The sequence below is a fragment of the Neolamprologus multifasciatus genome, chromosome 16 (assembly GCF_963576455.1).
Source record: "Neolamprologus multifasciatus chromosome 16, fNeoMul1.2, whole genome shotgun sequence".
Taxonomy (NCBI): Eukaryota; Metazoa; Chordata; class Actinopteri; order Cichliformes; family Cichlidae; genus Neolamprologus; species Neolamprologus multifasciatus.
In genome coordinates this window covers 3,883,018-3,897,591 of record NC_140454.1, presented here as the reverse complement: position 1 = coordinate 3,897,591, position 14,574 = coordinate 3,883,018, and the positions used below count along the sequence as shown (strand labels likewise).

The 14,574-nt window shown below is 41.2% G+C and overlaps 1 protein-coding gene and 1 long non-coding RNA gene across 2 annotated transcripts in view; both read left to right on the top strand.

Moving 5' to 3' along the window:
• Positions 1–14,574, top strand: part of LOC146500033 (uncharacterized) — a 347,579-nt gene that overhangs the window by 268,877 nt on the left and 64,128 nt on the right. The window lies entirely within an intron of this gene.
• Positions 6,917–10,036, top strand: olig1 (oligodendrocyte transcription factor 1). The gene has a single exon (XM_085136693.1). The coding sequence runs from the start codon at positions 7,561–7,563 to the stop codon at positions 8,344–8,346; it is 786 nt and encodes a 261-aa protein (XP_084992819.1). The 5' UTR covers positions 6,917–7,560; the 3' UTR covers positions 8,347–10,036.

The window sequence follows — 14,574 nt, the reverse complement described above, 5'->3', positions numbered from 1 at the left end:
CATTCATAGTTTTGCTTGTAATTGTAGTAAAGTTACATTTTTTTGTTTTTACTGACAGAACATCATCATCTAACATCCAAAAGTAAAAACATGTGGTCCATTTTAAATTAAACTACATTCAACCACTAAAATACAAAAGAAAAAAGCTTGTTAGAGTTATGAGAGAAGTCATTCCTGTCCCACATCACAAATATGCCGTTCCAGCTGCCAGTCTTTAGTCTGTTGTCTCTTTTCTTTTGAGAGTAGGACACATGTCATCGTCTTCTCTCCTTTTGGCTGTGTCAACTACTTCTTTGCAGGAAGTCTAATTTCTGGGACATGCATCCTCATCCATCATACCGCTATGGCCTTTCACTTTAACAGTGACTTTGGTCGCACTGCACCGCCCTCCATACAGATGGGGATAACCTCTGAAAACCCTCCTTTGGCCTTGCACCACTAATATAACCTAAGAAGAACTATCTCAACCAGCTCCCACACAACATTTAGACATAACGTTGTGCTCCTGCCCTCAGTCACTTGGGACGAAGAAGAAAAAGCTGTGTGTTTGACTCTGGACAAGGATTCCTTAGTATGAGTGAATCCATCATTGTCACGCTTAAATAGGATCGGGGGTTTTAAGGTTACTTTGTGTTGGTGGGTGGGGTGGGTTAACTAACACTGTCCTATTAGCAGACACTCTACAAATCCCCCTTGGCATTGTTTCAGAGAGAAACATCTGCTATAAGAATAGACAATCACTATGTAAGGTTACATATGGGGTCATTGTAAATGACCACAATGAAAGGGTTAAGTACTTTTATTTGACAGCTGAAACAAAACAAGTGTTATCTTTGGGAAAACAACATCAACAACAACAACAGAGTTATTCTAAAAGTCATTTAGATTAACAGCAAAGACCAGGATAATGCAGAAATGGAGCGATACTGTGCAAAAACCCCAAAACGTGAAACAGTTAAAGGTGTCAACGAAGCATTTAGCAGCATGAAATATGAATGTGGTAAATGTCCATCTGTATTTAAACAGCCGTGACCAACTGAGCGTGTGCAGCTATTGAAAGTGAAGCGTTTAGGCTCTCTTTCACAAAGGGCCCAAGGGCTAAAACCTTCCACCCCTTCCACCATCATTATCCCTGCCACACTATGATCAGCACCAAATGCCGACTATCCCAGGCCAGCGCTCACAAAGCATGCTGGGAAGGACAAAAGCAGACCTTCAGCCGATTGGTTCCACCTTATTAACAGCTTGTAATCTTCTCATGTCTTTGGCTAGGCCTCACAGAGCAGGAGTTAGGGCGAATAGATGAGTGTGTCCTCCGTCTCTGCTTTGATGCAGAGCAGCCTTCTCCCTCTGAGAACTCTGCTCTGTTATATTTCCATTGTGGCTGCTGCACCTGTTTGTCCGCGGGGACACACGGAGAAAATCAGTCACTGGCAACTGTTAATTTCTCATTAGGCTCTTTTTTTTTTCACACATTGTCAACAGAAGACAGTTTGGGTTTGAAATGCTTGCAGCAGGTGCGCCTCATCTAATGGTTTAACTGGCTGCAGTTTCAAAAATGCCATAAAACTGATTTTTATTTTTCTTGTAAACCAAAAACATGCAAATATGGCAGGATGAAGGCAACATTTGCTGATCATTTTTAATGCTGTGTATTCGAGGACGTACCAGGTGACCAAGTATATTAGAAGTTAGCATGTGGCTGGGTTAGCTTAGTGCACATTAATAAAATAACGATCAAAATGTTTTAATATACTGATAATGAAGTCAACTCCAGTCTTTTTTTTTGTTGGTTAATGCATATCAACACGTTCTCACTCCCAAAGCGTAACATTTTACGCTAGGTGACAAATCGTCAACATATTACGTTTTCGGCTACCCACCACGTTCCTAAATGACGACCTCGGAAAAATGAGGAAATATGAGAACCGTATGGACTCAATCTATACATGTTCGCTCTTTTTCTTCAAATTGCTTAGAAACACGCTATTTAACATCATTAATGTCATGGTTAAGGTCAGGAAAAAGGTTATGGTTAGGGCTAGGGATAAGGTTAGGTTTAGGGCTGGAATACAGGGCTGGAACGTCTATTACCGCGGGAGCGTCATTGCACTGGATTTCGGCCATAACCCGCCGCGTACCATAACAACGCCGAAAGTCTCCTTTCGCGTTCCTCAGGAACGCCGCGGCAGTGTTGCCAACTCCTCAGTAAGGAAAATCGCTATTGGCTGTCCTAAAAGTCGCTAGAAGTCGCTAAATGACGTCATCACCTAATTTGCATAATGGGTCATGCTAATGTAATTGTAACCTATGTTGTTGGAGAGAGAAATAACATAGTGGAAGAGAAATAAAGTGAGCAAAAAACGTCCTAAATGCATTTAGAGTTTATTTAGAACTACAAATTAAATTTATTTTAGCAATTATTGTTTTTTTTAATGTCACAATTCCAACCCTGCTCCTTTATCCGGGCTTGGACCGGCAAAAGTGACCCGAAATAGGCACTCTGGTGGAGTTACCGTGTGTGTGTGTGTTTATAAGTAGTTTTAAACCTGATCCACAAAACAGCATAAGAGTAAAAGAGTAAAAGAAGAACTGACTGCGTTACAGCACCCGCTGCTTGTTGAGAGTAAAAGCGATATGCGCTTTCACGTCTTTTTTTAGCGACTTTTTTTAGAAAAAAAGTCGCTAGGGGGTCTGAAAACTCGCTAAATATAGCGACAAAGTCGCTAAGTTGGCAACACTGCGCCGCGGGACGTGACAAAACGTCGGCATGTTACGCCTCGGGAGTGAGAAAGGGCTGTGCATATGGTACTTTAACTCCCCGGTCACGGCAAAAATACTAATAATAAAGTGATAATTCACCAGCACCAAGGGGTATTGAGACAAAATGATCGTGAAACATTGTATCATAATTACATTTAACCTCTGGTAAGATAGCTAGCTTGGTAGGAGGATAGATTTAGAAACAATGTCAAGTTACACGTGACAGAACCTGGAAAGCCTGAAAAAACCTCCTTCAGAAACTAAAAACACAATAAGTCCTTAAAAAAAAGGAGAAAAGAAGACCAGTCCTGGCGTGATGCAACAAATACTTCAACTCAGTGCTCAGTTGCTGCTGATCAACACTGTAGCAACAAGCCACCTCAGTTTGGTAATCTTTCTCTTTACGTTAATAGCGGTGGTTTAGTTTAAGTGAATTTATTAAATTTGGTCTTGATTCCTAACACAAGAGCTGTTTACTGTAAACATTGTGAGTTAATAAAATTCTAAAACCTGTAAGTAATTGCTTATGACTATTAAAAAGAAACAAATACACAAAAACAGTGGAGATTCGTGGCAATCAAAACTTAAGACAAAACCTTGTGTTTGTTACAGTCATTTTGCAAACTTGTTTCTTCTCCGTAATCACACATAAGCGACTTTAGATAACGTTGCCCCCCCAAACAACTGAGTTCATAACCTTTTTTTTTTTTAGCGGTATCACATTGGGTGTATTTTTCATCCTGTATAAGGGGATAAATCAACCCAGGAGTTTGGCTGAGGTGTCTTCCTGTCTGTCAGCCGCAGGAAATGGCTCCACACAGACGAGGCATTTAGCTCCCAGGTGCAGACCCCACATTGGACAGCCTTACCCAGATGGATAGTACTCCTTCTACCATAAAGACACTAGTCTTCCCCCTGCCCTGAAGCCACCAGTGCTCCTGCCCTGGTCCAGCCTCATCAAAAGGGAGGCGGATATGCTGTGCTACAGCCCCAAATCAAGCTCACTTTTCTTTCCCTTGTAAGTAGTGGAGAAAAAGTGGGGGAAGTGCACGCTATTCTGGTAGACACCAGCTTCTTTCTTTCTCCTCTTTTCTGACTTCTGTATGCGTGGCTCCTTGCAGGTGTCCCTTTTTTTTCTCCGCTCTTGACACAGAAACGATCCCAAAATTCAGTCAAAACCATCGCGGCTCATTTTCTTTCATTACTCAGTTTATTACCTCTCATTGTTACACGGGCACTAGAAATCAAATTGAACTCAGAGGAACGCTCACACACACACACACACACACACACAGATGCACACACATTCATTCTGGCTGCCTGCACTCTGTTCTCCTGCAGGTGCGAGGGCCATCCGCCTGGCCCTTTTCATGAAGCCCTCTCTTTCCTGTCCGTCTGCAGCCGTCTATTCAGCTTCAATCACAACACCAGCCGGACGCCACCGGACCACTGGTGAGGAAGGGAAGCGCCTCCACACACATCTTTTACTTCTTGAGCGACAAGAGAGGAGAGGCTGGGAAAAAAGAAAGGCTCTTCCTCCTTTGCATCTCCTTCTGCTTTCATCATAAACAACTTGCTTTCTGTTTGTAACGGTGCTGTCCTCCTCCTCCCCCTTTCACCCCACACCCCACCTCAGATGCGGCTTTACAAGGAGCAGTAGGGGGGGGGGGGGGGAGTGCAAAAAGAGGACGGCCAGGCTGACTGTGCAACAAAGTGATGCAGAGGTCTTTTTGTGGCTCATGAATGGTACATTTGAGGTTTCCAGCCTTGCTCGGTGCCCCAAGCCAGCTTCACCTGTGGTTGGAGTCAATTGGCCTGTTGTGTGCCTGCCTGGAACCATGCCCAGTTCTCTGCCAGCCAATTTGGTTAGTGTAGCCACTCCGAACGGAACAACAATAACCTCCACCTCAAAACCATCAATTAACTTCCCTCACACAATAATGTATCCATTCACTGTTTGCCAAAACTGTTTTCTGACACGATTAATGCCCGGGCTAATAGTGCTAATACCTGCTCTCTGTCACTTAACACAGTACTGATGATGTTAATGGCCTCCAAGTTGTTTAATGGCTCTAGAGGTGCATTCCATTAAGCTCATAATGATGTGTCTTTTTGTTTGTGCTCTCAATTAAGTTTCACATAAAGAAAAAGTATAACCAACATTACTTGTGCAATCAGGTAACACGAGTCTGTTTCATTCTAATATTTAACACCCTGGGTTCTTGGTCACGGGTTGGATTTTCTTGGAGCCTTTATTAGGCTTTGCCATCTTCTGTTAACCACATATGTCTGTGTAAATCTGTTTGTTTAACTTCTTATTTTATTTTACTGAAGTTTCAAATGCTGACCACCAGTGTTGGTCAAGTTACTTGAAAAAAGTAATAAGTAACTAATTACTGATTACTTCCCCCAAAAAGTAATCCCGTTACTTTACTGATTATTTATTTTTGAAAGTAATTAATTACTTAGTTACTTAGTTACTTTTTAACAACACGATTTACAACCTGAATAGGTGATAAAGTGATAGATCTTTCAGCCCAATTCTACTTTTTCTGCATAATCCATCATACAAAATGTAATCAAATGGAAAAGTCTCTTTTTAAAACTTGTTTTATTAGTTTTAATCTTTTAACTTTATGCATCAAGCAAAAATTTAATTATATGCAACATTCTCTGACTGGAAGAAATTAGTTTAATATTTAAACCTATTTTCTGCACATTCCAGCACATAAAATAAAATATTTTGTGTGTTTACACTCAGTCTTTCAAATAGATGCAAGTAAAACACAGCAGAAAATAAATAAAATCAAAGACTAGCAGTCCTTTTGCTCTATTTTCACCTGTAAAGCAGGAGTGGGGTAGGTGGAGGTTTACCCTGGTGCAGGTGTGCCGCGGTCAGTGGAAGAATCCACGAGTTTCTCTGAGTTTCCCATTACGTCGTAGCTACTCGGTGCTTGCTTGGAAGTTTAGGGGTTTTTTTCGCTGTAAAAAGAAGTTTTCTTCCCACGCACAACGGACACTAATGTTTTTGTCACTTTTTATGGAATCAAACTCAAAGTAAGGTCAGTACTTCCACGCTTTAAACGCTGCACGCTCATACTCTCTCTGCACTCGATATATGATCCATTGTTGATCTGCACACAGCTGTTGTCACGAACGTCGCACTCGCTTACGTCACTGTCATGAGACATTCTCGCAAAAAAAATCACGGATTTAGTAACGCAGTAACGCAGCGTTCCTACGGGAAAGTAACAGTAATCTAATTACCGTTTTTGCAATAGTAATCCCTTACTTTACTCGTAACCTGAAAAAAGTAATCGGATTACAGTCTGCCCATCTCTGCTGACCACAGAGGTGACAAATAACAGTACCAAATAAAGGTCAAATTTCTGACAATATTCGGTTAATTCACTAGCTTGCATGCAGTGAACCTGTCTGCAGTACTGAGCTTCTTAAACGTCTCAGAGTCCTGATTGCCTTTATTCACTATTGTCTGACACACACTGGAGAAAGGACCATTCATTTGTGTTCTTGTAAAAGTGCTTCTTTGTTTTGACTCACACATGTACATGTGCATAGCCACACCCTCCACACACGTTAAACACATTAAACCTTGAATCAGATGGCTCACAGCAGCACCAGGTGCCACTCCTGTCAGCTAAGAGCAGGACGCTGACAGTGGTTCACCAAAATCGGGCCAAGGAAAACTGAAAAATGTTGCTCAGGGTCTGATGAGACTCAAATTTTGTGACATTCAGGTGACATAAACTACATGAAATCATCGCTCTAACTTGGAAGCTATCAGCAGTTCAGCTTGCTAGTGGTGGTGCATGTAGCATGTGGGATATTTGACCATCATTTAAATACCACAGCATACCTGTGTTTGACACAATAATGGACCATGTCACAAAACTAGTTACCGTCACCAGGTGTGAGTCCAACAGAGCACCTTTGGGATGTGCTGCAACGGCAGATTCTTTGCAGCAACTGTGGGATGCTGTCACGTCAACATGGGCAAAGATGTCTGAGGAATGTTTCTAGCACCTTGCTGAATCAGTGCCTCAGAGAAATAAGCCATTTCTGAAGGCAAAAGGGGGTCTAAGCCATTACAGCAAGACATACCTAAAAAGTGCACAGACAACTTTGTTAAGTGAGGACAGCAGCTCAAAGGTTATATGAAAACAGTAAATGTCAGACCAAGACAGGGTTAGTTTAGTGTTAGCTGTCCTCATGGTTAACCTCTAATATCCTGTCATTGATCCAAATTTTCAGTGAGCTTGTCATGGTGTTCTTTGGATGACAACCTTGACAGTCAACCTCATTTGACTGTCAAAATTCCCAAAGTTGGATGTGCATATGTACATTTGTAAAGAGCACATGGCATGTCGGGGAGGAGGAGAGCTGAGGTGGGGGCATGCGAGGGGATCATTTAGCTCACTTCTCCACCGTGTGAGCCGTCATTCTTGCCTCGCGCAGCTGTGGAAATGAGATAAAACCGGGCTGCCACTTTAGAAAGCTCTCATTTGCTCACTACTCCGGAGCCAGAAACCTCAGAAGTCAAAAGTCACTGTGCTGGATGGCAGCTTGCGGTCTTCTGCAAACAAAGGGGAGCGCAACAGGTGGAGGGAATGACAATTAGATTTTACAGCTTGTGGATTTTTCTTTTTTCTTTTAAAGTTTGAGTAAAGTGGGGTGGTTTTTTTTTTAGCTTTGACTATTAAATTCTTCTTTGGCTTTTCTCTCAAACTTTATCTTTGGCTGAAGTCTTCACCGGACTGCAGCTCTTCTTAGGAGACTATGAATGTGCTGCCAAACCCAGTAATCAGAGCCCGAGAGCAGTCGCTACCTCTCTGCGGCTCTGGGTCTGCCCAGGACTTATCCCACTGCCCTCCAGGTTTCAACCTGAGCTCTCACCTAAACCCTGCACCGATGCTTGGCCTCCCAAATGGCCAGAGATCAAGCAAACCTCAGCGGGAGCTGAGCCCTGAGGAGCAGCAGGAACTCAGAAGAAAGATCAACAGCAGGGAGAGGAAGCGGATGCAGGACTTAAACATTGCTATGGATGCTCTGAGGGAGGTCATGGTGCCTTATGCCTCCTCGCCTTCGTCTGCTTCCTCTCAATCGCACCAACATGGAGCAACTCCGGGCCGCAGACTCTCCAAGATCTCTACCCTGGTTCTAGCCAGGAACTATATCCTCCTGCTGGGTTCATCTTTGCAGGAGATGCGGCGGTTGCTGGGGGAGGTAAGTGTAGGTATGGGGGTGACCACAGGACCAGTCCCCCGGCTGCTGCTTGCAGGAGGGTGGCCCCTCATCTCTAGTCCCGGTCAACTCCTCCTCACCCAGGAATCCCTCCTCTCCTCAGCAGCCTCCTCCTCCTCTTCATCGTCATCATCTCCCTCCAGTTCTTCATCATCTGCAGGAGCCAAATGTCCGTTGCTTTCTCCAGGTCCCATGGAGGCCCCACTGGCCCCCATGCAGTGGAGCTCTGCAGGTGCTCCAGCAGGGTCGCTGTGTCCCTGTGGAGTCTGCAGACTGCCCAGATTCAATCACTCCACTCTAGCTCCCAGATTCCCAAAGTGACATTGAAAGTTGAAGAAGATCGCTGAAGAATGGACTTGAATGCAACATTTTTTATATGAATTGTTATTTTTCTAACATTTTTAACATGTTTATGATATGTTACTACACTACTCACGCTTATCATTTGATTCTTTTAAAAAGCATGATGGAAGTATTTTTCTTTTATTCTTTTTTTTCTCGCTCTCACGATGTTCTGCATATTAGCTATAAACTGTAACGACTGTGAGCATGATACACGAAGCTACAGTGTTGTGCTGCAGCAGAGGTTGAATAACATTGTTGGCATAAGACTATGAAATCTCGGCTTATTAGTTTGCTTTCAGTTTTACTTAAAGCTTGAAAAAAAAACTTGTTTATGTCATAATTTTGTTCATGTTTCTGTTTCAAATTCAACGGGCTCCACACCAATCACTTTGTGAGTCTTGATGTAGCAGATTTGCTGGATTTCTCAGTTTTGAACCCTACGTTTTGATAACTGGAATGTTTACCACAATAAATAAACAACAATAAACTCTTGATGTTTGAAACCAAGTCTTTAGTAACTTTACAATAAACTTTATAATATAAACTTTAAGAAATGTCTGTGTTCCAGTTTGAAGGTTCATATTAGCTGATTGTTGCATTAGAGGCAGAAGGAAGAGGAAAGGAAGTGTGCAGTTGTGTCAGAAAGAAGGAAGTAGCAAATAGTACAGACCTTACTAGCTAGTATGCATATTAAAAAAATAAGTGGATTTTTTTATCCCACAATGCATTGCTCATTGCCCAAAAAAGAAAAAAAATAAACCACTGTTAAACTGAGTACAGATGCACAAGACTGCAAGAAAGCTAAGTACCAATCAAAGTTTATTATGCCGCGTTTTTCACACATGTGCTTCAGTCATCAACTTTTCTACACATTACCTGTGGAAGGAAATATCACAGGCTGTTGGATCAGGTGTGAAACAGCCTACAACCTGCCAGCTCCAAGTACAAAGTACAAAGTAATGTCTGATGGCACCCATGTTTGGAGTTCATGTTTGAAAAGCGATTGATTTCCTATAAATATAGAAGCAAACATGATTCCTTGCAAACTAATAGCAGAAAGATTCTACTGTGACTACTGCAAACATTTGCATATATTTTTTTAAACATATGGTGGGAAATTCTGTCACTGTTGAGAATGAGAAGTGATCCTCCTTTCAGGGTTTCTTCTACCATGCATTTATAATATAAAAACACTTGCTTCTGTCACGCCGGGGTGCAGCAATGGTTTTTTTTTTTAACAGGACTCAGTTGCAGATGCGGAGAGTGGAGTTGCGTTGAACCAAAAACAAGCTTTATTTAGCTGTTGACAGGTGTAAGACATGAAAAGAACAAAACTATGAACCACCATGTAACACTACAAGACACGACAGAAATCTATGACAGGTTTGACCACAACCTGACAATGACACACGGAAAACAGAGGGCTTAACCCTTTAAGACCTACCATAGAACCAAGGCCACCAGAGCTTATATTATATTTTTATATGCTGTAGTGCCATTTATGGGAGCATTTCAAGTTGCTATACATTAATACAACTGTTATAGCCCATATTTTAATAATATGTATGCATTAAGTCCATAGTAACTACATAAATTGCAATAAACTACAAAAAAATTGAAAATCTTTTTTTTTTTTTAACATATATTTCTACTTGGAGAAATTTAAGAGGTTTATCCCTCAAAACTTTAAATACAAAAACGTTGCAAAAAATACTTTACAACAACAGGAAATTTATTTTGAGTGTCTTCATAGTTTTATTTTTGAGATACACTAATTTTTATATACTGCAGGAAAAACGAAAAACAATCCTATGATGCAAATTTGCAAAGAAAACAGCATGTGCATCAAAATAAACTATTTAAAGCAGTGCAATTAGAGTTCTAAGCATCCCAGAAACTATTCAGAAAAGCATAAAGTCAAACATGACTTATAAAAACACTAGTATAGGCTTTTAAGGCCTACAAGTAAAAAAAAACTACATTTTCAGCGAAAATGACATCACTTCCTGTTTCGGGCAGGTAATGGTGGACATGCGATCGTTCGTGCTGATGTCTGTTTCAATGTGGGAAGTTTTACAAACAGCTGATTGGATCGGCAAAGCGTGTTCCTGCAAGCGCTTTTTATGCAATATTTGCAAAGCTATATGTGGAAGGAAACTGTGACCGAGGACAAGCTGATGGCATAAGATGTAAGTACAACTCCTCCGGTTTCATATGCAAAAAAAATTATTGTGCTAGCTTACGTGGTTCCGGTTCTACAGGGATTTAAAAACAGTTACGCAAAACAGAGCTCCGACAGGCTTTAAAGGGTTAAATACACACATGAGGTAATCAAGGGAAGTCGAGACACTTGGGGGAAACAGCTGACACACATGAACCTAATGACGCAACAGGGAAGTGAAACTAACACGCCAGACTCTTTCAAAACAAAACAAGAAACCTGGGCATGCCAATACAAACGTGACAATACACAGCCCTAAAATAAACTCCTGAAAACGATGTTAATAATGTCAAACTAAACTCAACTAACCCACAACCACACATAAGAAACTCAAAAACCCAGAATAACCTCAGAAACACTGAGTCACAGACCCAGCCTGTGACAGTTTTCCTCCAGAGTGACTTGTATCAGACTCATAATGTCCAATCAATGTGCAAATTTAAAGAATAATAAAGTCCACATTAAGATTTTTTACAGCACTTGGAGGCAAAATCTTAACAGAGGGATCAGCCTCTAATCAATAAACAAATATGTAAGACTGCGTTCTTCCATTTGCGCAACATCTCTAAAATTAGAAATATCCTGTCTCAGAGTGACGCTGAAAAACTAGTTCATGCATTTATTACTTCCAGGCTGGACGACTGCAATTCATTATTATCAGGATGTCCAAAAAACTCACTGAAAAGCCTTCAGCTAATCCAAAATGCTGCAGCAAGAGTCCTGACAGGGACTAGAAAGAGAGAGCATATTTCTCCTGTTTTGGCTTCCCTTCATTGGCTTCCTGTTAAATCCAGAATTGAATTCAAACTCCTGCTCCTCACATACAAGGTCTTAAATAATCAGGCCCCATCTTATCTTAATGACCTTGTAGTACCATATCACCCTATTACAGCACTTCGCTCTCGCTCTGCAGGCCTACTTGTTGTTCCTAGAGTATTTAAAAGTAGAATGGGAGGCAGAGCCTTCAGTTTTCAGGCCCCTCTTCTGTGGAACCAGCTTCCAGTTTGGATTCAGGAGACAGACACTATCTCTACTTTCAAGATTAAGCTTCAAACTTTCCTTTTTGCTAAAGCATATAGTTAGGGCTGGACCAGGTGACCCTGAATCCTCCCTTAGTTATGCTGCAATAGACGTAGGCTGTCGGGGGATTCCCATGATGCATTGAGTTTTTCCTTTCCAGTCACCTTTCTCACTCACTATGTATTAACAGACCTCTCTGTATTGAATCATATCTGTTATTAACCTCTGTCTCTCTTCCACAGCATGTCTTTATCCTGTCTTCCTTCTCTCACCCCAACCGGTCGCAGCAGATGGCCCCGCCCCTCCCTGAGCCTGGTTCTGCTGGAGGTTTCTTCCTGTTAAAAGGGAGTTTTTCCTTCCCACTGTCGCCAAAGTGCTGCTCATAGGGGGTCATATGATTGTTGGGTTTTTCTCTGTATCTATGAAGCGCCTTGAGGCGACTTTTGTTGTGATTTGGCGCTATATAAATAAAATTGAATTGAATTGAATTGAAATTAATCATTATGCATGTAGTGCCTATTAAGTGCCTAAACTGAACATCGCCTTTGCAAACCTAGATTCAATTTAATAAACATTAAAGTGTTACAATCAGACTCTGTTTATCATAGTGTCCAAGAATGATTTAGAACGAAAAATCACAGTTCTTAATGTGACATACTGGTTTTAAGGTGGACACTAATGATCAAACCTGAGGCAAAGGCTCAGTCATGTTGACCACAATTTTCCAAAGTACCTAGAAGACTGTCATTTCATGCATCTGGACAAAATGTAATAATAATAATAATACATTTTATTTAAAAATAGCGCCTTTCAAAGCACCCAAGGACACTGTACAACAGATAAAAACACAAAAACTGAAAATATACACAATAATAAAAATAAAAATAACAGATAAAAGTTAAGAGCATACAGAGGTTTAAACATAAGCAATTTTAAACAAACTAGTAAACTAGTAATAGAGCTGCTTTTCCTGGTAACCTGTTTTGTCATAGAAGTTAGGAAAATGTAACATTAGAAGACGGGTGTTAGCATCTAAACTGACCAATGGCTAATATTGACTTTTCTTTACCGCTTACTTGTCTCTGAATTTCCCAGATGTACACCCCCATTTGCTTTAAAAGGCTTGAACTGATTGAACCCTTTGTGTTTCAATCCTACATTACCTGCCATTCACTCACAATTCAGAAATGATTCACTCACTAGAAACAAATAGAAGCAACGTTCTATATGCCAACTTCTTTCCATCTTCTCCACTGTAAGCTCTGATATCCTTCAGAGACTGACAAGCTGTTGAGCTGAAAATCATCCTCTACCCTTCACCCCACCTCAAAAACTGTGAAACAGTCCTCATCCCCTTTCCCCCTCAATTCATTGCTCCAACAAGCAAAAGATCAAAACCCTCCCGTGTAATTACTGCTCCACAAGAAAAGAAGGCCCTTTGATTATTAGCCCCCTCTCGCTCCTCCGTCCTCAAATTCTTGATGTTTCCCTGTGTTAAGGAGCCGGGACGGGGTGATTCGCTGCTACTCATTACACTCACTCCACAATATGTTCAAACGCCCAGAAAATGTGTCACTCTGAATGGGGTTCACTCCTGCAAACTCGCCACCCCTCTGGAAGAAAGCAGGCAGCCTCATTCTGAGAAAGAATAAGAGGCGCTGATAGGGAGGATATTCTCAGCTACAACCTGGCCCTTAGCACGGCCTGCATGAATAATAATAATGAAAATAATCATAATCATAATGCTGATAAAATACTCAAAATAATTGCCACCCCGGAATAAGAGGATTACGGATGGCAGATATGTGAATAGTGCCGAGTGAAAAGAAGGGAATCTGTTAGCATCGGGGAGGACAAAAGAGGAGCTACGTGCTATTAAGTGAGATTAAGCTAAATAAGGCTTGATTTTCTTACAAGAAAAAAAGGGGGAAGGAGAAGAGGGTGAGAGTGAAGGAGGAGAGGAAGGGGAGTGGAGAGAGAGGCTGATTCACAGATCAAAGTGAGACGGCAGAACTTCACGTCTTTCATTTACATATAGCTGCTTTATGTCTCCGGAGGGATTAGCTACCTTTGCTCTCTATTCTGCTACCTTTGCCCACCATCCATTTCCTCCTGCTCTCAGGATAGACCGGCCCTTCTTCTCTCCCCCATTGCACTCTTCTTCTTCTTCTTCTTCTTCTTTTTTTTTTGAAGTCAGGCTCCTTAATTTCTCCCCCTTCCCTCTTTCTCTCCATTTCTCCAAGAGGCTCTCACTTTCTTGTGTTTGGTGGTTTCATTGTTGCGGCCACGCAGGGGTCTGGTCAGTCTTTGTGTTAGCACTTTAACTCATCTCCATTTCATCACTGTTGTTCAATAGGGTGAAAAGAGGGCGTAAGACAATGCGCTCACAGGCACGCACACTTTTTCTTAATTTAAAATTAAAAAAACTATTAAAATTGGTTGCAACTGTCAGTATAAGAACATTGTTACAACAGTAAACGTGAGTCACACATAAATATGCTAAAACACAATGCAAAGCACACATCTACACTCTGCCAGTGGTTAGACTATGTTTACCTGTTACCATGGAAATTGTACTTGCTAACAGCGCCTACATCTTGAGAGTTTACCCACGTGTGGAGCTCGATACAACACTAGATTAGACTTGGAAAGCATATATAGAGTTGTATTGCCTAATTATATTACTACCTGGATTATTCTTCAGGCAGCTTCAGATTGGTCAGATTTAGGCAATAAAAGAACGGTAGATGCACAACATCTTTCTTCCCATGTTTTTCCCACTGTTTACTTTTTCTGTTTAAACCCAAGAACGCAACTGTAATTTTAATAAGGCCCAAACTAAATCCATCTATAAAGAATGTTTCTCTCAGAGGGGAAAGTAATTTTTGAGAGCAGTATGAATGTTTTCTATGACTTGCCAAATATAGAGTGCTATAATCTAGCTTTAAAAATGTTTGGCTTTT